The sequence below is a fragment of the Cannabis sativa genome, chromosome 1 (genome assembly GCF_029168945.1).
Source record: "Cannabis sativa cultivar Pink pepper isolate KNU-18-1 chromosome 1, ASM2916894v1, whole genome shotgun sequence".
Taxonomy (NCBI): Eukaryota; Viridiplantae; Streptophyta; class Magnoliopsida; order Rosales; family Cannabaceae; genus Cannabis; species Cannabis sativa.
The window spans coordinates 2,781,516-2,805,734 of NC_083601.1; the positions used below are offsets into that span (position 1 = coordinate 2,781,516).

Here is a 24,219-nt window from a genome sequence, read left to right on the forward strand (position 1 = left end):
CCCCAGAATCAAACAGCACTGAATATAGCGAGTTGTTAATAGAAAGCTGACCTGTGACTACTTATGGGCTGGCATCTGCATCAGCCTGCGTGATAGCGAATACCCTGGCTGGAGTGGGTATCGCTGGAGCTCGCGGTGCCTCTGGTCGGAGCTGGGGACATTCCCTCTTGAAGTGTCCGGGCATGCCACAATGAAAGCATCCCTGACCTTTGCACTCGCCCCGATGGTGCCTCTTGCAGCTAGGGCACTCGGGATAGGAGAATCGGGTCTCATTACCACCAGGACGACTCCCTCGTTCGGTTCCCCGAACCTCTTGTTCGACTCGAGCCGCCGAAGCGATGGGTGCCCTCTTCCTCTGATCAATGGCCGAACCACTACTCCCCCTGCTATAGCCTGATGCAGGAGGGGTAGGAGCTCCGCCACTCACCGGAGTACTGGCTGATTCTGACATACACCCCACTGCGCCCTCAGCTCGCAGTGCCTTCTCCACCATCTGAGCATAGGTGGTGCTGTCGTCGGTGGTAATCATCAGATCATGCCTGATCTTGGGATTCAACCCGTCTAGATACTTCTCCTTCTTGCTGAAATCGGTCGGCACAATTCCCGAGGCTAACCTCGCCAACCGATCAAACTGAGTAGTATACCCAGTGACGCTCATGTTCTCCCGCTGGGTCAGGTGAACGAACTCTTTCCTCTTGGCGCTTCTGACCGCCTCATTGTAGTATTTCGCATTAAAGAGTTCCTGAAACCTTTCCCAGGTCATAGTGGTGACGTCATGGATCTGAGACACCATGTCCACCATACCAAAGCGTCCTCCTGGAACTGAAACGTGGCGCACACCACTCTGTCGTTACCGGTGACACCCATGAAGTTCAGAATTTTGGTGATCACCGTCAGCCACTGTTCGGCTTTCATCACGTCCGGACCTCCCAGGAATACCGGAGGTGCTTGCTTTCGAAACCGCTCGTACAAAGGTTCCAATCTATGGGCCGCCACCACTATCTCGGCCTGGGCAGCAGGGGCAGGTGCCACTGGAACTATGGGCACTGAAACTGCAGGAGCACCCTGCTGTCTCAACCTCTGAATCTCGAGGTCTTGTTCTTCGATCCGGGCTTGCATCTCCGCAAACCGTAACTCCCAGTTCGGGGCTCCCTGATCGGCTGGGGGAGCCTGGGCAGCCTGTGGCGGGTTCTCATCACCCCGGCCACGAGCCCTGCCTCGGGGACCTCTACCTCGGCCCCTAGCAAGTGGGGGAAACTGAGCTCCCTGTCCTTGGTTCGACCCCACGGAGTTGCCCTGACTCCTGGTAGTCCGCCTGGCGTCCATCTAGTTAGAACCGCCAGCGAAACCAAGAGTTGGCATATCAGGTCGTATTCAAGGCGAGCTTACTAATGCCGCTTAATTTGGAAATTAAAAAAAACGAAACATGCGCCTATTCTACTATCAGGCTACTAACATGCTTCCTAACAGGCTTTTCTTTTTCATAACTGAATAAAATAAACTACTAAAGCAATAAAGGCTTACTGAACCGTGAACCGAGCTAACTGCTGATGATGATTGTACATGTCGTGACGATCTTCGGAAGACAACCTGGCGGCTCTGATACCAAATTGTAACACCCTAACTATCTTAGGCGTATTACGTGATTTTTAAACGTACTGTGCAGCTCGTTGCTAATCAACGAGGTTTATGGAAAAACGTGATTAATTAAAATTTTGCTTTTTAATTAAACTTATAAACCATATTACAAAAGTCTCAGGATCCCGATTTATAAAATCATTTACAAAAGTTTAACTGTATAACTGTTACATCAAAATAAAAGTCGTCTAACGACCAGTTACAAAAAACTCAGCCTTGCTGTCCCGAGGATCGTACGCTCCAGGCCTAACCGCCCCGACATGTACAATCTCATAAGCTCGCTCACGGTCCATCAGCTACAGCCTTGCCTTTACCTACACATGAACATAAACTGTGAGTCGACAGACTCAGTAAGAAAAGCATAAAAATAACATACATAGTTCTAACTGCCGTGTCCAACACGATACTGAGTCCCGCTACTGCCATGTCCAACATGGTACCGAGCCACTACTGCCATGTCCAACATGGTACTGAGTTTTGAACGTTCACAGGGACGGTACTATTGACAAGTATCCTCCTGATCGGTCGAACCTGGCCATACTCCGCCGTCGGTCATACTCCACTGTACCGACGTGACGGGGTTGGATGGTTCGAAGCCTAAATACATAACTAATGTAATCTAGCGGGCTTCCTACATGCACGCTAAACATGTAATCTACATATGCATACTTGTTATACTAATCTTACACGGATTCCGATTTCGGGTGTGCTTGGTCAACCCGACCGGAACCGAAGCCGACGGCGGATTGCGGCTCCTAAACCATAAAAATCACAACGCTATAAGTGACACGCTAAATCACTTCCCGGACTAAAACTAAGAACTAAAAGTTTCCCTATCGATAAAAAGCATGGCAATACCCCCTAAAACCTAAAACCGAGGAAAACTAGGGTCCCTGAATTTTCCCCAACCGGTAGACCGGTTGCCCAACCAGAATTCCGGTTACGGAAAATTCGAACCCTCATCCGAATTCCGGATGTACAACCGAATTCGGTTCCTCGCAGCAGCCAACTAAAATTTTCATAACTCGACCAATTCAACCCCAATTGGTACCAAACTTTCCGGACACCGCTCTAAACACCCCAAGGAACAAATCTAAGGCCTCAAAACCACCCAGAAAACACATATACAAAAATCACCATTGGAGCTCAAGCTTTGAGTTCCAAACTCAAGCTTGAGCAAATCCACCTAAACATGCATTCCACTAGCTTAAATCTACTTAAACTAGCATATAATAACCTCTGAAAACTATAAAGAACATCCAGCAACTTCACAGCAACAAATAGAACCATTTCATTCAAAAATCACATATTTTAACATAGAAACTAAAAGCTTTGAACAACCTAACTAACATGCTTCAAACAACTCAATTAACATCAATTAAACATGCTTTGAACCACAGAAAACATCAACAAAACACAGCAGCAACAACCTCAATTAATCATGCATGCATCATCATTTTTCATCATTTTTTTCAAGAATTACAACAAGAAAGGTTAGAGACTTTACCAAGGATTAGAAGAACACTTAGATTGGATGAAACTAGTTTGAAAATTGAAAGAAAACTAGCCCTTGAACCCCAAGCCTTCAGCCGAAAAGAGAGAGAGAAAAGAGAGGTTTTCCAATTTTCTAATTTTTCTAAACTTTGAAATTTTTGGATAAATGAATTAAACCCCCATTACATAACCCTTATTTCAGCCAAATAATACTAAAAATTAAACATTTAATTTTCAAATAAAAAGTCACTAAAAGACAAAACACTAATGGGGCAAAAAGACCATTTTGCCCCTTCACCATAAAATCATGAAAATCATACTAAAGGGGTATTTTTGGGAAATTCTAAATTCCCGGCCATTCCCGACATTCCCAATGTCTAAAACCCGTCCCCAAACTACTAACATACTAAGTTGTGATTTCTACTGAGCCAAACGCCGAGTTCCAAAATACCGGGCACCGGAAATGCAAAATATGAAAACTACTGACTAATCATAACCATGCATTTCTGAATCCCATAAATAACAGCATAATAAATTATTTAAATAGCTATAAATAATTTCATAATTAATCATAACCAACTGATAATTTCCAAATTAACTAAGCGGGCTTTACAATGGATCTATATGCTGAGCTTCCAATAAGTGAACCAAATTTACCAAGTAAATTCCTACTTATTAATTCTTCGTTGAATCCACTCTTAGAACTTAGAATTGCACTCTCAGACTTATATAGAGCATATTGTATGTTCCACGATATCAATATGCTATCTCATTTAACCATTGTTATAATCTTATTGTGATTTAAAGATCCTCTATATAGATGATCTACATCGAGATGGGATTTCTTTACCGTTCTCACCCCTCAATGTATTTTGTCCCTTAAAACACTTAGCTACTTGTAAATGGTGTTTAGTGATCTAATAATTAGTCAGTTAAACAAGAGCTCATCCATTTACTTCTATTTGCTAAGCTCGAAGGGAATCATCACTTGACTATTATACACCAGTAGAAGCTATAGATTCCATATTTATGTTCAGCACTCCCACTCAATCATACTATCATGTTCCCAAAATATACGTATCACCCTGACCCAAAAGTAGGCTTAACTAATAAATCTAAGAACATGAATAGCACTCCTGAGTTGAGCCTAAGCATATCAGGATTTAGATTATTTTAATCTTAAGATCAACTACTGATATTGACTTGGAAAGATATGTATAACGGTAAGTTTGTAATATCTTAACTTAGTTGCAATATCGGTCCAGTCCAATGTATACTCCATACATTCGAAACTAGTATACTTTACTAATGCCCTGGAAAGAACATAACACTTACTCCAAGTGTAAGTACACATCATCGCTGATTATCACATTAGTGTAAATCCAATAACACTGATGAAACAAGGACCAAGTCTTTTGATTCATATGATCACAATCACATTCCACTGTGTTGACGATACTGTAATTGTGAATAAACATATGAACTGGATTTAACTAATTCTGTGTGTAAATGTAATAAGCATATTAAACATATTAAACCATTAGCATGTAAAATTCATGCAAACATCAATCACTTCTAATTTCTTATATTGATAACTAATCAGATTGTAAAGAGTTTTATTTAGGGCATAAAACCCAACAAACTCCCACTTGCACTAATATAAAACAAACTGTGCAAATAAGTCAATCTGATATCTTGATCTTCAGATCAAGTGTAGTATATTTGAATCCACTCAAACTTCTGGAACTAGTTCATAAGTACACTTATGAAACATCGTTTACTATATGCTTTACTTATCAAGGGATACTGAAATCTTTACTGTTTTTAAAAGTACATCTGAATAAACAGAAGACATATCTCTCATATTTTAAAATATGTAATTGAGATAATACAGTGTAGACTTTTCTTCAGTGATATAACTTTCTGGTATTTTCGAATAGACCAAGTTACAATTCTTCTCTGGTAGCGCTTGAATTATTATTCAATAATTCCTCCACCCCCAAAGTAAGCACCATCTCAAGAATTTTGAAATTAGATGGTGAGATACAAAGACAACTGATACACAGTTCCTTAATATCTAACATATAGATCACTTTCATAAATCTTTCTTGAATATCTTCTAATGTTCCCTATTTGATTACATCTCAGATAGCTCCCACTCAATAGCAGATGTCTGGTTAAATAATACTTTTAACCTCTGATTGTTTGAATAGTTACCTAGTTGTGACTTTTGTATTAGTCTAAAACTTTAAGGTAAGACTAAGTCATCAACATAGCAGACTAGTATTTGAAGTGAAAAATACATGCCAGAGATAAAGTAATCAAAATTAAGATACCATAAAATTTTATGAGGATTAAGAATTCTAGATTCAAGTCATTCGAATGGACTAAACTAGAGTTCTTTATCTTATTCTCATAATTCTGATAAGCTATTCCTATCCATGTGAATGGTTAGATTTGCTTTTCAGTAGTGTTCTTAAGTATCTATCACAAGTATCAACCTAATGAAGATGGGTATAGAACTTTAAAATTCTCCCACTCAATTAAGGTAGTGTGAAACTTTAACAAAGAACTTTCAAAGGTATCAAACTTTTACTTACAACAGTAAAATCGAAATGGAACATACAATCAAGATCAAGAATTTATATTGACAATAGCTGACTCATTATATTACTTCCATGTTTAAAGAAAATATGTGTTACATAGGGAATTGTGGAATGGACTCCACCCCTAAGAATATGCATATAGGGTACTTGTGGATGACCTCCACCCCTAAGTATATAGAGATTATGATCCATTCCTAAAGGTTGTAAAGATCATGATTCTCTAAGTGTGATAGAGTTTATGTGGAGTTAAATACTATCCAGAGTTCATTAGATATACAAGATCGTTGAACTGCATAGTTTTCTTAACTTTTCTCCACCCCTATCAGATCAAAAGATCCTTTTATTAAACAAATTCTTAATAATTGTATTAGAATTAACAATTATTAATAAACATAGAAATAATTTCTAGTGTTTATTTAATATAACTCTATGAAGAGTTGTAAATATTATAGAATTTGCATCAATAATAAAAACACGGGAAATTTGCGGCATAAATACTCATTTTGTTCATTTTGTTGCTAATAAGTACCCAATTTTTAAAAATTGCGGCATTAATACTCAAAATCTCATTTTTTTTAATCTGCAGTTAGTACCCACTTAACAGAGTTAATATAAGGACACATGTATGTTGGGTTTTATGCCCTAAATAAAACTCATTTCAATATAATCAGATTTACTTATTAATATAGATCAGAAATAACATTTAATGTTGCATGGTTCACATGATTTATTTCATGATTATATGTACATAATGTATAAATTCATCTGAAACCCTTTTCACATACTTGATCCTGTTTATTGTGCCGTCAACACATTGGAAAGTAAACATGACTATGTGAATAAAGTTTCCTAGATTTATCAGACACAGGGTTTTACTGATATGATAATCTACAACAAGAGTTTACTTGTATTTGGAGAAATACTATGTTCTTTCCAGAGCATTGGTTAAAGTAAAGCTCAGGTTGGATGCATGGAGTATGCATCGGAAGGGACCGATATTGAACTTTGACTTATATTTAATTAAACTTACCGTAAAATCTATTCAAATCAATATCGCCTAGTTGATCCTAGATCAAATGATCTTAATCCTGTTATGATTAGGCTCAATCTTGAAAGGCTATTCGTGTTCTTTGATTTGTTAGTTCAGCCTACTTTTAGGTCAGGGTGATACGTACATTTTGGGAACACGGTAGTGCAATTGAGTGGGAGCGCTAGCATAAACATGGAATCTATAGCTTCTATCTGGCGAATAGTAAGCAAAGGATGATCTCCTTTGAGCTTGACCAAACGAAAATAAATGGTGGAGATCTCATTTCACATAAGCTGAAATATCATTTATACGGGGTCAAGTGTTTTAAGGATAAAATACATAGTAGGGTGTTACGGTAATTTAATCCCTTTACTGTGTAGATCATTCATATAGAGGATCATTGATCACATTAGGATTATAACAATGGATAACTAATGATGTGTCTATATGGTGGAACATATAGAGCATTCTATATACTGAGAGTGCAATTCTAAGTTCTATGCGTGGATTCAACGAAGAATTAATAAGTTAGTGAATTTTAGTAATAAATTCTTGATCTACTTATTGGAAGCTCGGTTATATAGACCCATGGTCCCCCCACTAGTTGAGATAATATTGCTTGTAAGACTCATGTAATTGGTTTTGATTAATCAATTATAATTCTCAAATTAGACTATGTCTATTTGTGAATTTTTCACTAAGTAAGGGCGAAATTGTAAAGAAAGAGTTTATAGGGACATATTTGTTAATTATGATACTTTGTATGGTTCAATTAATAAATATGATAAATGACAATATTATTTAATAATTATTTATAGTTATTAAATAGTTAGAATTGGCATTTAAATGGTTGAATTAGAAAATTGGCATTTTTGAGAAAATCAGATACAAAAGGTGTTAAAATTGCAAAATTGCAAAAAGCAAGGCCCAAATCCACTTGTATAGGGCCAGCCACTTTTGTAGGAATTTAAATTGATTTTTTCATTATTTTAATGCCATATAATTCAAACCTAACCCTAGTGGAATGCTATAAATAGATAGTGAAGGCTTCAGAAAAATAACACTTTTCTTCTGAGACTTTCTGAATCAGAAAAAACTGAGCCTTCTCTCTCCCTATCTTTAGCTGACCACTCTCTCTCTTCTTCTTCAATATTTCGAAATCCTTAGTGATTAGAGTAGTGCCCACACACATCAAGTGATACCTCAATCATAGTGAGGAAGATCGTGAAGAAAGATCATCAGCAAAGGAGTTTCAGCATCAAAGATTCAGAGAAAGAGATCCAGGTTCAGATATTGATAATGCTCTGCTACAGAAAGGAATCAAGGGCTAGATATCTGAACGGAAGGAGTCATATTATTCCGCTGCAACCAATGTAAGGTTTCTTAAACTTTATATGTGTTTAATTTATCGTTTTAGAAAGTTCTTATTTAGGATGTTAATAAACATACTTGTGAGTAGATCTAAGATCCTGGTAAAATAAATTCCAACAATGTACTATCCTCATAATTCCTCTTTTTTTCTTCACCTAATTAATTAAGAAAATACATAAAACTAATTAAAAGAAAAAAAAAATCAATAATCGTATGATAAAAAAAAACATAAATCTATTCACACTTGACCTAGCCACCCACCCACACACTCCTCCACCATCACACCACCACATGAGAATCGAATGGCTGAGGTACACCACTACTCACTTTCTTCTTCTTCTTCATCTTCTTCTTCTTCTTCTTCCTCATCTCATATAAATTTGTCAAACAAAAAAAAACCCCAAAAAAAATATGAACCCATTAATCTTGATCATATTCATCATCACTTGATCCTCATCAAAACTTCTTTTATTATTTTTTTCTGTTATAAAACCTTATCTATATATTATTGATCAAGAGATCATGAACTGCCTAGAAGACTCCCTAAGATCTCTATCATTAGATTACTTGAATCTATTAATCAACGGCTTCCAGTGACATCACCTTCAGCGTTGAGGGTCGATTAGTCCACGCACACAGGTGTCTTCTCGCCGCACGAAGTTTCTTCCAGAAATTCTTTTGTGGGCTGGACCCTCAACGCGGATGTGATGGTGGAGGAGTGTACTAGCGGATGTTTTTTTTTATCATACCATTATTGATTTGTATATTTTTATTTTAATTAGTTTTATGTATTTTCTTAATTAATTAGGTGAAGAAAAAAAAGAGAAATTATGAGGACAGTACACGTGTCCTTATATTACTTTGTTAAGTGGGTACTAACGGCAGAGTTTAAAAAGTGAAATTTTGAGTATTAATGCCGCAATTTTTAAACATTGGGTACTTATTAGCAACAAAATAAACAAAATGAGCATTTATGCCGCAAATTTCCCTAAAAACACTTACACATACAAACATATAAATATAATGTGGTAATTGTTGATGAAGATAAAATAAATGAAGCTCAATCTCATAATTTGCAATGGTGATTTCGAAAATAAAGAATACTTTATTAATAAAATGAAAATGTATTGCAACAATATGAGAGAAACAGGGATAAATATCCCTAACTAAAATTTGAAATCCAAATTGTCTTTAAACTAAAACAATTAATTCAAAAAATAAATTGAAGAGCTTCATCTTCATCTGGACGATTTTACTCTTGGTCCAGCTTTCCGATCCAACTCAGTTGAGTTCAAGTAGCTTGGCCAATAAGAAGAAGAAAACAAATAAACAAAGTTAGTCCAGAATCATAAATCCAATTGGATAATAATTCACTAAACTCTTAAAGTTTATAAATAGAAATACCTTGTTTCCTTGCAAGAAGTTTAGGACATTGGGGTTTCCAATGACCTTTTTCATTGCAGTAGAAACACTTTCCTTTAAGTGTAGCATCACCAAAAGGAACAGCCTTTTTATTCTTCATGGCTTTTGTTCGCTTCTTGGTGTTGTTCCACTTCCTCTTCGATTTGGGCTTTGAAGCAGTGGCAACATTTGCTTCGGGTTTGATCGTCCCATTACCATTTCCAGGATTATGAGGTTTGCTCCCTTTCTTTTTGGGTCCTCCAATCAAAGTTTCATAAGTTTGAAGGTCATTGACTAATTCATGAAAGTCAATTTTTTCTTATTCATGACATAATTTGATGTGTATGGTAGAAATGCTGGAGTCAGGCTATTCAAGATAAGGCTTACTTGAGTAGCACTGTCCATTTCAGCACCATGATCCTGGGCTTCTTGGAAATAACTTGACATGAGGAGAACATGGTCACGCACGTTTTGGTGAGGTTCCATCCGTGCATTAATGTACTTCTTAGTCGCGTCAAAGCGTGACTGAAGTGATGCCTTACCGAATAGCTCATTTAACTTCGTCATAACTTCAGCAGCCTTCTCGGTTTTAGAAAACCGAGTTTTGAGGGTGTCAACAATGCTAGAAAGCATAAAGTATAGAGCTTTGTCATTTGCTTTCTACCAACGCTCATACTTTTCTTTCACAGCTTTGGAAGCATTGTCCCCAGGCACTTCAGGTGACGGCTCAGTTAAAACAAACAAGGCACTTTCTCCTATGAGAGCAATATTAATGTTCTCATTCCACTTATTAAAGTTAGATCCATTCAGCTTGTTTTCAGTCAACAGTGATAACATGGGATTCATTTTGATAATAAGGATACTACAAAATAATAGAAATCAACAAATAGAAATAAATAATGGTTTAACACAAAATCAATTCAGAAATTATAAGCACATAGCAAGTAGGAATGATATGAGAAAATACTTAAAAAAAAATTCAATCCTAAATAATTTCCAAGGTTTTTCAACAAACTGATATCAGTGTCCCGTTTAGGCGAGAGTCAAAGTTACCATCCATTGAATAGAGTTGTCAGCTCATCTAAAATGTTAAACATTCTAGCAACCTTTTATTCGATCAAGATTGGAATCCAGCGTTGTCCCGTTTAGGCGAGAGTCAAGGCTATTCTATCTTATGAGCTACTACCATTATTTCGCAATTTGCAAGTCAAATATGGTCGCCACCATTAGGGTGATCTATACCATATAAAACACTTACAAACCACTTATCATGCGAGATTAAACGGTGCGAAATTGCTAATGAACGTTCCTCCATTAGGGAGGATTACTCACTAAAACAAACGCGGTATAAAACCCACAATGGAGATCGAATATCTTAATAATAATAAAGCTCATTCTTTAAAATGTATTTTCTTTGTTATTCTAATAAATAAATTCTCATTAAATTCGAAATTTAGAATTGAAATTCAAAAATAAGAATTTAATATAATATTTATAAAATTATACTTAGATGGTGATTGAAATAAAATTAATTATTTCCATCTTAGTAATAATCTTAAATATAAATATTAAGGAAATTAATTTAAGTTGAATTAAATTAAATAATTAGCAACTTAAAAATTTCCTTTGAGAATATATTTATTGAGTTCGAAAATTTAAAGTATATAAAAAAATACAATTTTCGAAAATAATAAAAATAGAAAAGAAATACTTCAAGCAAAAATATCACCTATCTAGATTTTCTTTTGACTAGTTAATTCAATTTCTAATAATATATATATTTTAAATTCATTTATTTTAAATTAATCAATTAAATGAAAAAAAAAATCATTGATTTGAGTTGGTCCAAGAATTAATTAAAATAAATAATTAATTTACAACTCAATCTATTTTTCAAGATAAAAATTCGAAAATATTGCATAATTAAAATGCAATTTTTCAAAATTGATTAATAAAATAAAGAAAGATATATATATATTGAAAATTATGTAAATTTAAGTTGAAAAATTAAACTTCAACCTAAAAATAATTTTCTATTTAATTAAGTGTCATGAAAAATCAATAAATATTAAGTATCATGATGAAAATCAACTTAGATATTTAGATTTTTCAAGTTAATTAAATGTATTAAATTCAAGAAATAATAATTAAGTGTAGGGAAGGCTTAATTATTAATTTCTAGTTTAATACTAGGAAAATATACTTAATAAAATTGTACCAAAATTAATTATTTAAATAATTAATTTCACAAAGTATAATATTTTCCTATTTAAATATTAGAAATAATAAGTAGTCTAGAAATTACTATCTAGAAAATATCTTATTTGACTAAGTATCTTTTCAAAAAATTTGAAAAATATCTAATTTAAGTTATATAGAAAAAATCTAAAACTTAAATAATTTCAAATTTAGATTTAATTAAATATCAAAATTAAGTTATAACCACTTAATTTGAAGATATCTTTTTAAGTTAATATTCGAAAAGATATTAACCTAAAAAATATCTAAAATATTCTATTTTAAGTTAATATTCGAAAAGATATTAACTTAAAAAATATCTTAAGAATCTTTAATAACTAATGCCTAGTATTCCTCAACTTAATTTAAATTTAAATAAAATATTCAAATTTAAGTTAGATAAGAAAAATCAGTTGATACAACTAATTTATAACTTAAATAGGAATATTTAATTAAATAAGCTCCAGAAAGAATCTTAGTTAGTTAAAATTCTATATTTAATTAAATACAAGAAAAATACAAATAGTTTGTCTAGAAATAATATCTAAAACTAAAAGTGTTTTTCTTAAAATTAACTTTAAAATATTAAAATGAAAATAAATTTCATATATTTTAAAAGTTAATTATGTTGCTAATTCAATTTTATTAGGTCAAACTAATATAATTAACCTAGTACAGTTATTCAAATCAGGCAAATGGGCCTTCACAATTGGGGTAGTTCATGTGAGGGGGTGCTAGGTTCAGTATGTCGTACCCACTTCTATGGCTCCCAACTCTCACACAAGGCCCAAAAGAGAGGAATTTAACCTTAAAATGAATAACTGTTATTAATTGAATAGGTCCAATAACTAAATGGACCTAAATAAAATATATCATGGTGTGACATTATATTTAGCAACAACCTATATGCATCTATATATCATAAAATAAACACATAGGCTCACACAAGCACACTTTGGATGGATCCTATCATGTTGCTAGGTCATACACAGATGAAAGAAGATTGTAAAAATTTACCTGTTACAAATTATTATCTTGACCAAGGGAGCCATCAGATCATTAGATCTGGCAAAAAGTAACTATGGCTATTTGCAATCAAGTAATAATAGGTTTTGAAAACTTACAAACAAGCTAAAACCACATACTCCTGCAACAAGGTTAGCTGGATAGTTGGAAGTAGGATTTAATTAATTTTAAATAAATTTCGAAAATTATAATTAAAAAAAAATTAAAAAATAAATTTTCGAAAATAAATAAAAAAAAATAAATATTTATTTTTCGAAAATAAAAAAAATATTAATATAAATTTCGAAATTGTTTAAAAAAATATTTAAAATTAAACCTACAATTTTGAAAAATTAGGTTTCAACCAACCTAAATATCATTTCAAAATTTGCTAACTATTTTAAAAATTAAATGTTATTTTATAAATAAAAATTAAATAAAAATTAGAAAAGATAAATTAAATATCTTTTCAGATTTCAAATTTAATTTAAATAAATAAAATAACAAAATTTAAAAGTTAGCAAAATATCTTACATCTATTTAAAATTACATGATTATAGTTATCTTATTTTAAATTTAAATAAGGTCAAATTATTTAAAAAAAAATTAATTTAAAAATATTTAAAATCTGACCTTAAATTTAAAAATAAGATAAGACATAATCAAATTTAAAAATAAGATAGATAATTAAGCAATAAGATAGATATTTACTATTTTAAAATTCAAATTACACTAATATCTTGAATTAAATTTAAAAAATATTAAATTAATTCATAATGATAATTAGAATTGAATTAGGAATAGTAAATATATAAATACAAAACTATACAAAAAATCAGAAGTTAATTCCATGAAAAAGCATAAAAAAACGAAGAAACGAAAAAATTGTGAGATGTACGGACAGTTTTCGCGATCGCAGGAAAATTTCAGCACAGCTCCGATTTTTTCGAATCTTCAAAAAATCATAACTAATTCAAATTAAATCGAAATTGAGTTCTGTAAAAAAGTAACTTGCTTAATTTTTTCCATACTATCCAATAAAAATAATTCCAGAAACAGAATCGCAATTATTTTTTTACGAAAATTCACAAACATCAATCAATCATCAAATAACACTCAATACAACATGATACCATCCAAAAACAAACAAACAATCGTTTTAAAGTCCAAATTTCTTGCAAGTAAATCAATTACCATGGCTCTGAGGCCAGTTGTTGGAAAATTATTTTACCAGGATCTTAGATCTACTCACAAGTATGTTGTTTAAACACCCTAAATATGAACTTTCTAAAACGACAAATTAAACACATATAAAGTTAAGAAAACCTTACATTGATGCAGCGGAATTAGTGTCTCCTTCCACTCAGATCTCTAACCTTTGAATCCTTTCTGTAGCAGAGTATAATCAAGATCTGAGCCCGAATGTCCTTCTTCTTCAAGTTTGATCCTTCACAGTCTTCCAATCTATGATTGAGTTACTGCTTGCTGTGTGTGGGCACTTACTCTCTCACTAAGGTTCGAAATTGATGAAGAAGAAAAGAGAAAGGGATTTCGGCCAGGTATAGAAAGTGGGGAAGGCTCAGTTTTTCTGAAGAGAGAAATTTCTGTCAGATTACTAATGAAAGCATGTGTTGTGACTGAGCCATCACTTTCTATTTATAGGCAACTACTAGGTTTAGGTTAGGAATTATTTGGCATTAAAATAATGAAATATTAATTTGAAATCCCACATTAAGTGGCCGGCCATGGTGTTGTATTGGGCCCCACTTGATTTTGCAGTTTTATCAAATTTTATCTCTATTTTCTCAAAAACGCCAATTTTCTAATTCTAACATTTTAAATGCCAAAACTAATTATTTAATAACTAAAATACAATATTAAATAATATTGTCATTTAATTTAATTATTAATTAGACATATAAAGTCCATTAATAAATAAATAAACTTAGAAACTCTTTCTTTACAATTTCACCCCTGCTTAGTGAAAATTCATAAAATTAGACATAGCCTAACTTTAGAATTATAATTGATCAATCACGAATCAATTAATGAGTCTTACAAGCAAAATGTTCTCAACTAGAATGGGGACCATGGATCTATATGCTGAGCTTCCAATAAGTGAACCAAATTTACCAAGTAAATTCCTACTTATTAATTCTTCGTTGAATCCACTCTTAGAACTTAGAATTGCACTCTCAGACTTATATAGAGCATATTGTATGTTCCACGATATCAATATGCTATCTCATTTAACCATTGTTATAATCTTATTGTGATTTAAAGATCCTCTATATAGATGATCTACATCGAGATGGGATTTCTTTACCGTTCTCACCCCTCAATGTATTTTGCCCCTTAAAACACTTAGCTACTTGTAAATGGTGTTTAGTGATCTAATAATTAGTCAGTTAAACAAGAGCTCATCCATTTACTTCTATTTGCTAAGCTCGAAGGGAATCATCACTTGACTTCTATACACCAGTAGAAGCTATAGATTCCATATTTATGTTCAGCACTCCCACTCAATCATACTATCATGTTCCCAAAATATACGTATCACCCTGACCCAAAAGTAGGTTTAACTAATAAATCTAAGAACATGAATAGCACTCCTGAGTTGAGCCTAAGCATATCAGGATTTAGATTCTTTTAATCTTAAGATCAACTACTGATATTGACTTGGAAAGATATGTATAACGGTAAGTTTGTAATATCTTAACTTAGTTGCAATATCGGTCCAGTCCAATGTATACTCCATACATTCGAAACTAGTATACTTTACTAATGTCCTGGAAAGAACATAACACTTACTCCAAGTGTAAGTACACATCATCGCCGATTATTACATTAGTGTAAATCCAATAACACTGATGAAACAGGGACCAAGTCTTTTGATTCATATGATCACAATCACATTCTACTGTGTTGACGATACTGTAATTGTGAATGAACATATGATCTGGATTTAACTGATTTTGTGTGTAAATGTAATAAGCATATTAAACATATTAAACCATTAGCATGTAAAATTCATGCAAACATCAATCACTTCTAATTTCTTATATTGATAACTAATCAGATTGTAAAGAGTTTTATTTAGGGCATAAAACCCAACAAAAAAATGTCATTGAGGCCATGACCGATGACAGTGGGGATTACTTGTGATTTCCACACAAGAAAGTTTGTTCGATCTAATCGAACAGTGAGAGATGAATTCAGAGAATTCTGAAACAGCAACCGTTGCTGAATTGGCGGAGTAGTCGGAGTTGCATCAGCAGTGGTGTGAGCAGTAGGTTTAAGGTGACGAGCATCCATGATCGACGTTGGTCAAGAGCTTCCTAATACCATATAAAATTAGAGGAACTTATCTCTGCAAGTCTAAAAGGACACAAGAAGAGATTAAATCACAAGACTTGCAAAAGTTAAGCAAGTCTTGAATGGAGGTTTGTATTTATAGTGTGATGTTTACAGAGTTAGTTACAGAGCTTCGAACAAGAAGAAAAGAATAACAGAAAAATAGGACAAGTAATACAAGTGATACAGTAACAAACTTGAGCTAACAACTAACTGTCACTAATTGTTGCAATTAACTCTATACACTTTTTATCATGTACAAACTATTATCATTAACCGGTTGCATTTGTAACACATGACAAATATTATTTCTTAAATTAGCATTAGTATAAGTGTTGATAAATATTAATGATTTCGCCAAATTCACATTTTGCTCGTACGCATTGTCTGTTATATTATTTATAAATAATATAATGTATAGATTAAAGATGTGTAACAAACAAATATGTAACATATGACAATTGTAATCATTTTGTAATATTTGGGGGAGTTACTTGTTACTATGAGTAACCTCCACCATTATCATCAACATTAAGAGTGTAGTGTAAAAGATGTTACACATCTTAATTTAAAATTCTTAATGCTATAGGAGTTATGGTGTGTGCATGAGTTACATTTGAGTCCATAACATCCATGGAGAGTTATGAGTTTGAATTTCAAATGGTGATATCTTAAACATTATATAAAGAGGCCTAAGGTAGTCATATTGAGATGAACCAAGATTTCTATCAAAAAAGTACATTGCTAGAAAACTCTAAGGCTTGATAATTCCCAAAGTTATTCCTTAGAGAGTTCCCTTAGTGCTTAGAGATAAAGGGAAATAAGCTTTTGGACACAGGTGTAATACCTTGTTCAAGTCACGGTGCTCCCTACTAATCTACACTCAAGGTTGTAAGTGAGTGTATTACATATATCTTCGATCTTCTCTTGTTAGATATATGTATTATATTACATGTGTTGTATTCATCTTCTTCTACTTATATATGCAATATATATAGTGTATATATGTGTATTGTAACATATATTTAATCAATCTCTTATTTTAATTTTTGTATTATTTTTACATTTGAGTTGTATATATCTTGATTTATCTTCCATTGTAATAAAATCTCTAACAATCAAAAGCTTATTCCTTTTCAATGGAAAAGGAGATAAATCAAGATTTTGTGAATACAAGGATAAGAGATTTTGTGTAAAAGCCATTCATGGGTGAGCATGGTGGTATATTTTATGTTTTACTATTCAAATAATAGTAACACATGTATTAACATATTTTCTTATGTTGAGCTAAGAAAATTTTATATGTTAATATATAGAGAATTATATATATGTGACATATATGTGATTATGTGTTTATATCATATTAATATATATAGTGATATATAATATGATATTTGAATTTATATCATATTATTATATGTATATATATGTGAGATATATAATATATATAGCATGTATATATAAGTAATATATATTATATATATGTAGAGCATGTGATATAATATATATTAGTGAGATTAAATAGGTAGAAATAATAATTATTTTTATATATTTATATGAGACATGCATATATATATTAAAGTTTATATATGTTATATATGTGTGAGATATGTAATATATAGTCGTATAATAATTAATATATTGTGTATGTTATACATGAGATGTTGATAGTAACATACATAATGTATTAATTAGCATAAAATTATTATTTTAGGAGTTATAATTTTATGTAGGAGAGTTATATATTAATTTTATATTAATATATGAGTTACATAGCATGATAATAATGTTGATAGTAATAAAATAGTGTTTATTATTATTGTGAGAATTATTATTATTTATTTTGTGAATAAAAAATATTTTGAAAATTTTTTTTTAATTTGGTGGTGAACATCTCACTTTATGAGATAATAAAAGATGACTTTTGAGAAGTTACATCTTTTATTGGATTATAAGAGATATTCATCTCATATTATGAGATAAGAAAAGTGAACTATAAGAGTTACACTTATGAGAATTGTCTTGTCATAGCAAGATCAAATGGATCAAAAATGGATCCAAACTTGTAAAATGAGTCATAAATTGAAAAAGTAATTTTTGACTCAAATAAAGTGAATCAACGTGGATTCGAGAAATTGTGAAAAGATAACAAAATTAGAGAACAATTTTGAATCTTAAATAATTAAAGTGGTGAACAAAATTGATGAGAGCTTTGTTAACTTTGATGAGAGCTTAAATAATCAATTGTCTCATCTATGAATGAGTACATGTGGTGAAATTTGAGGGTTAAAACCGAAAGGTTTTTTAATGGAGCTTAAGCTTAAGAAAACTCACTTAAGCTTAAGAAGTGTCTAAAGAGTGATGAGACACTAAAACTCCACCTATATGAACTAGAGGTGGTGCTGCCTCTTATGAGAATTGGGAGAGTATTCTCTAGAGAGTCCATGAATTGGAATTTTGCACATGGCCATTAACAATGCAAGAGCGAGACATGCGGTCTCAAGTAAGCATTAGCAAGGGTGTGTGTATTATTATCGATTTATACTAAAAGAATAGTGGTTCAATGCTACTGTAACTAAAATTTCATCAAACTTTGTGGTAATTACACTAAAGTAAAATTCAAGTCGAAAGATATTTTATCTAATTTACCTAAGCAAGACTTCTCAAAAATGTATATTTATTCAATCAAAGTGGGGGAATGTTACATTTTGATATAATATCTTTGATTGATTAAATATATGTTACAAAGTTACAATTTTGTTACTAGAGATAATATTTAATCAAGTGAGGGATTGTTATATTATTTATGAATAATATAATGTATAGATAGATTACATATGTGTAACAAACTAATATGTAACATATGACAATTGTCATCATTTTGTAATATTTGGGGGAGTTACTTGATACTATGAGTAACCTCCACCATTATCACCAAAATTAAGAGTGTAAAAAGTGTTACACATCTTAATTTGAAATTCTTAATGCTATAGGAGTTATGGTGTGTGAATGAGTTACATTTGAGTCCATAACATCCATGGGGGATTATGAGTTTAAATTTTAAATGGTGATATCCTAAACACTATATAAAGAGGTCTAAGGTATTCATATTGAGATGACCCAAGTTTTTTATAAAAAACACATTGTTAGAAAACCCTAAGGCTTGATAATTCTCAAAGTTATTTCTTAGGGAGTTCTCTTAGTACTTAGAGATAGGAGAAATAAGTTTTAAGATAAATATTTAATACCTTCTTCAAGTCATAATGATTCTTTTTCTACTAATCTATACTCAAAGTTGTAAATTAGTATATTACATATATATTCTTTTCTTGTTATATATATATATATATTATATTACATTACATGTGTTGTATTCATCTTCTTCTACTTATATATATTTATGTATATTTCATCTATCTCTTATTTTAATATATGTATTATTTTTACAATTAGATTATATATATCTCACTTTATTTTCATTCTAATAAAATTTCTAACATTATCAAACTTTAATAAATCAAGAATTTTGGAAGCTTCCCCAAAGTGGCCTTACAGTACAAGTAAGTGTCATCCATTTGCCACTTTACACCCCGTGTATCATCCTTTACTCTCATACTCTCATCACATCAAATAAATAAGACAGACGATAAATGATCACCTTAGGGGATACATGAGCAACCTTGTCTTTAGTTGATGTAACACTAGCCAACTTTCATCAAACCCCAACTTTACTCCTATCAAATCTCAAAGAAAACCATTATATTATCTAATTTCACTCAAAAACTATAAGTTTCTTTTTTTTTTTTTAAGTACGTAAGAGAAAAGAATTAATTGTGACATTAGCTTACTATCAAATATCAATCATCAAGCTAAATATCTCCATGGACAAACAAGACTACTGATTTGGTTTGGTCTACTTAGTTTCAGGTTCCAACCTATGAAAAATTCAAAGATGATTCTTTCCAAAACTCTTTACCGTGATTACACCCCCATCGTAAACCAAATCCTAGCCACCATGCTTCAAAACCGAGAATTCGACACCCATCTCGCCGCCTTAGCCACCACCTCTCACCGCTGGAGCTCCGAAGCGGTTTCTGAGGTGTTAAGGTCCGTGCCCAGATTCTTCTTCCGGTCACCTCGTTCCATTGGTACCCAAAAAGGCTTCAGACACCGTTCTCCGTTGAAACAGCGCAAACTGAAAGAAGAGCTTGATAGGTTCGGTAATGGGGTGCTTGTTCTTGGGCCAGCTGCTTACAGAGACCCCAACAAGGTTGAGTTGGGATTGGATAAAGCGTTGGAATTCTATTACTGGGTTGAGGCCCATTTTGGATTTTCACATGATGAGAAAACTTGCCGGGAAATGGCTCTCGTTTTGGCTAAAGGTAATAGATTGAAAGCTCTTTGGGATTTTCTCAGAGACATGTCAAGTAGAGGGTGTGGGGAGATTGTTACTACTTCGACCGTTACCTGTTTGATAAAAGTTCTAGGAGAAGAAGGTTTGGTCAATGAAGCATTAGCTGCTTTCTATAGGATGAAGCAGTTTCATTGTAAACCAGATGTTTATACTTATAATACCATTATTTCTGCTCTTTGTAGAGTAGGGAACTTCAAGAAAGCCAGGGCTTTGTTAGAGCAGATGGGGTTACCGGGATTTAGATGTCCACCAGATACATTTACTTACACAATATTGATTAGTTCTTATTGCAGATATAGTTTGCAAACTGGGTCCAAAAAGGCTATTAGGAGAAGATTATGGGAGGCTAATCATTTGTTTCGAATCATGCTCTTCAAGGGCTTTGTTCCTGATGTTGTCACCTATAATGCTTTAATCAATGGTTGTTGTAAAACTTGTCGAATCGGGAGGGCTCTTGAGTTGTTTGAAGACATGAGCCAAAGGGGTATTACTCCCAACAGGATTACTTATAATTCTTTTATTAGGTACCATAGTGCAGTTAATGAGATTGATAATGCTGTCAATATGTTGAGGAGGATGCAGAGTATGAATCACGGGGTGCCCTCGTCGAGTTCTTACACCCCGATTATTCATGCTCTTTGTGAAACTGGGAGGGTATTGGAAGCCCGGGATTTTCTGGTTGAGTTGGTTGATAGAGGCTCAGTTCCAAGAGAATATACTTATAAATTAGTATGTGATGCACTTATGTCAGCAGGAGAAACCAGTTCTCTTGATGATAACTTTCATACTAGAATTAAAGATGAGATTTTGAAGAGGTATAAGCATGTGGGGAAGTTTAAACCAGTAATGACTCGCAGAGGATATGATGACAAGGAAAATTGAATGAAGGAGAAGATTTTTATTTGACACTGTGGAATTCTTGTGGAGGGTCTGGACTCTGGAAGCTTTACTTACATCATTGATATTGCTTATGGTCTCGAAATCGCCCATTCACCAGCTATGCTTCCCTCAAGTTAGCACTCGTACAATCTAACCTAACCTGGTTTTCACCAGGAAATTTATTGTGTTGATTCTTGTCATAATGGTTGTGGCAAGCATTTTAAAATAATAATAATAATAATAACAATAGTATAATTTTCTCATCAAGGGTTCTGATTGAAATCTCCAATTCCATCATTATTTTCCCATGGACATAGTATAAGCTTGTTTATTACTAAGCAAGAATTTGTTTCAAGCAAGGATAAAAGAGTACACAAATTCTTGTGTCATGTGTGTTGGATTGAATGAATTATTTTCCCCATGGGCCATGCATCCATGCTCAGCAATGACTCTACATGTTTAATCCAATCCATTGATCAGAGACACAAACACAAGCCTCAATCCATTGATCAGAGACACAAACACAAGCCTGCCTTGAATTCAATTGTGACCTTGGAATGCTGCTACCTACGTGGGACTGCAAATTGTGAAATTATGTCTTTTTTTTTTTTTTTTTTGGTATTGAGTCTAAAATTTGAATATAGATGATTCAGATGATATTTTAATATTAACTTATTTTTATACAAAATTAGTATTTAGCTGAAAACGCAACCTTTTTTTAGCGATATTACACATAATACATGCCAAGTCATTATTTCTAAATAAAGAAGGTATTATATTTTATTTCAATGTTAATTAATCGCACATCAATTATTTTTCTGAAATTCACAAAATTTAGCCGAAATCAGGAAAAACCAAATACGATGATAAATTATTAAGGTTAAGATTCAGATGTTCTGAGATGGAAGGTGATGTTTCCATTTCTCTATTCAATCCTGAACCCTAACATCTCAAACCAATTCATCTTCTTCCTAATTCATATTATTATTATTACTTATTATTATTTTCTATTCGTCTCTTTTCTGTCCCTTTCATCCAATCTCTCGAGCCGTAATTTGTGTTGAAATTTTCTGTACGAGACCATGAATATGGGGTTGTTTTTCTGGCTCTTTCTCTTGAGTGGCTTCACCGTGAGTCTTGCCAATGTAGTCCTCCTTGGGAAGAATGTCACACTTTCTTTCGGGGACATTGAAGCCAATTTCGCTCCTGCAATAAAGGGTTCTGGGGAATGTGGAATTATGTATTTGGCTGAGCCTCTAAATGCCTGCTCACCCTTGAGTAATCAACTTCAATCCATTAACAATAGCTCTTCTCCATTTGTGCTGATCATTAGAGGAGGTTGCAGTTTTGAGAATAAAGTTCGAACAGCTCAAAAAGCAGGATTCAAAGCTGCAATCATCTATGATAATGAAGATGGTGGAGTCTTAGTTGCTATGGCTGGAAATTCAGCTGGTATAAAAGTACATGCTGTCTTTGTTTCAAAAGCTTCTGGTGAGAAACTAGAGAGATATGCTGGTAATACAGATATAGAGTTGTGTCTAATCCCAAGTTTTGAGAATTCAGCATGGTCAGTTATGGCAATATCCTTCATTTCTTTGCTAGCAATGTCTGCTGTCCTGGCTACATGTTTCTTTGTTCGCAAGCATCGAATACGAAGAGAACGACCTCGAGCTTCTCGTGTCAGAGAATTTCATGGGATGAGTAGTCGTTTGGTGAAAGCAATGCCAAGTTTGATATTTACTGTTGTTTCAGAAGATAATTGCACTTCAGCAACATGTGCCATTTGTCTTGAAGACTACAGTGTTGGAGAGAAGCTGAGGATTCTGCCATGTCGTCACAAATTTCATGCGTTTTGTGTGGATTCCTGGCTTACAACATGGAGGACTTTTTGCCCAGTTTGCAAACGTGATGCAAGAACTAGCACAAGCAATCCACCAGCTTCGGAATCTACGCCGCTGCTTTCATCCAGCCATGTTTCTTTAGCTTCCTCATCTGTACTGTCGTCAATGAGATCATCTTTTGCATCCTCCTCTGCCATACAAATTGGCTCGTCGTCGATATCGCGTTCCCCTTCTCTTTCTCGTCCTCACTCTCTCGCAAGCACTTCCTATTCTTCTCAGCACCCTCTTAGGCCCTACCACCAATCCCCCTCCTTAAGCAGAGGCTCAATGGATCTCCAGAATGCATCTTCCCAAAGATCTCATGCTTATTTGATTTCAAGCCACTCCTTGGGTTTTCCATCGTTATCATCCCTTAACTCAAGATACCTGTCTTCACACATTCCAAGCCCCAGCAATGCCTCGCCAGCGTCACCGCCTTTTGTGAGATCTTCTACTTATCAACAGAATTTGTTGCACTGCAGCAATTCTGCTGCAAGTTTCTCCTCATTCACTTCTGCACAATCCCTACCTGATTGTTGAATTAAACCTTCTTCTTGATAAGTAATGCAGGTCAAGTTCATAAAAATAAGTGTGCAAACGTTTGCAAATTTCCGGGGAAAGGTACTTGACAAAAAGGTGAGAAGGCAGCTACCAAGTCACTTGTGCTCCATAGTCCATACCACATTATCAGCCCCTATTTGCATATGGTTGAGTTACATCTAATTCACTGGCTGGTTAACGGTGCGTATGTTAAAACTCTAGTGTCACATTCGGTAATTAATTCTGGTTTAAAAGACAGTTCTGGTTCTTATATCAGAAACATAACAAAGAAAATCTCTGAATGTAACGCAATCCATTGGTTTTGTTAATATTTATGTTTTGATCGTGTATTTTCTTTTCTTTCTTTTT

General features: G+C 33.3%; 2 protein-coding genes across 2 annotated transcripts; both read left to right on the forward strand.

The window, feature by feature from the left end:
- Positions 1-19,737: 19,737 nt before the first annotated feature.
- On the forward strand, positions 19,738-21,697 carry LOC115704762 (pentatricopeptide repeat-containing protein At1g77405). Its single transcript, XM_061102521.1, has one exon. It carries the CDS (start codon positions 20,075-20,077, stop codon positions 21,431-21,433), a length of 1,359 nt encoding a protein of 452 aa, XP_060958504.1. The 5' UTR covers positions 19,738-20,074; the 3' UTR covers positions 21,434-21,697.
- Positions 21,698-22,161: 464 nt separating this feature from the next.
- Positions 22,162-24,200, forward strand: LOC115704763 (receptor homology region, transmembrane domain- and RING domain-containing protein 2). The gene has a single exon (XM_030631971.2). The coding sequence runs from the start codon at positions 22,513-22,515 to the stop codon at positions 23,848-23,850; it is 1,338 nt and encodes a 445-aa protein (XP_030487831.2). The 5' UTR covers positions 22,162-22,512; the 3' UTR covers positions 23,851-24,200.
- The last annotated feature ends 19 nt before the right edge of the window (positions 24,201-24,219 follow it).

Bases quoted from the DNA above. Each gene is read 5' to 3' on its own strand.
- LOC115704763 (XM_030631971.2), top strand. From the start codon at position 22,513: ATGAATATGGGGTTGTTTTTCTGGCTCTTTCTCTTGAGTGGCTTCACC.
- LOC115704762 (XM_061102521.1), top strand. From the start codon at position 20,075: ATGAAAAATTCAAAGATGATTCTTTCCAAAACTCTTTACCGTGATTAC.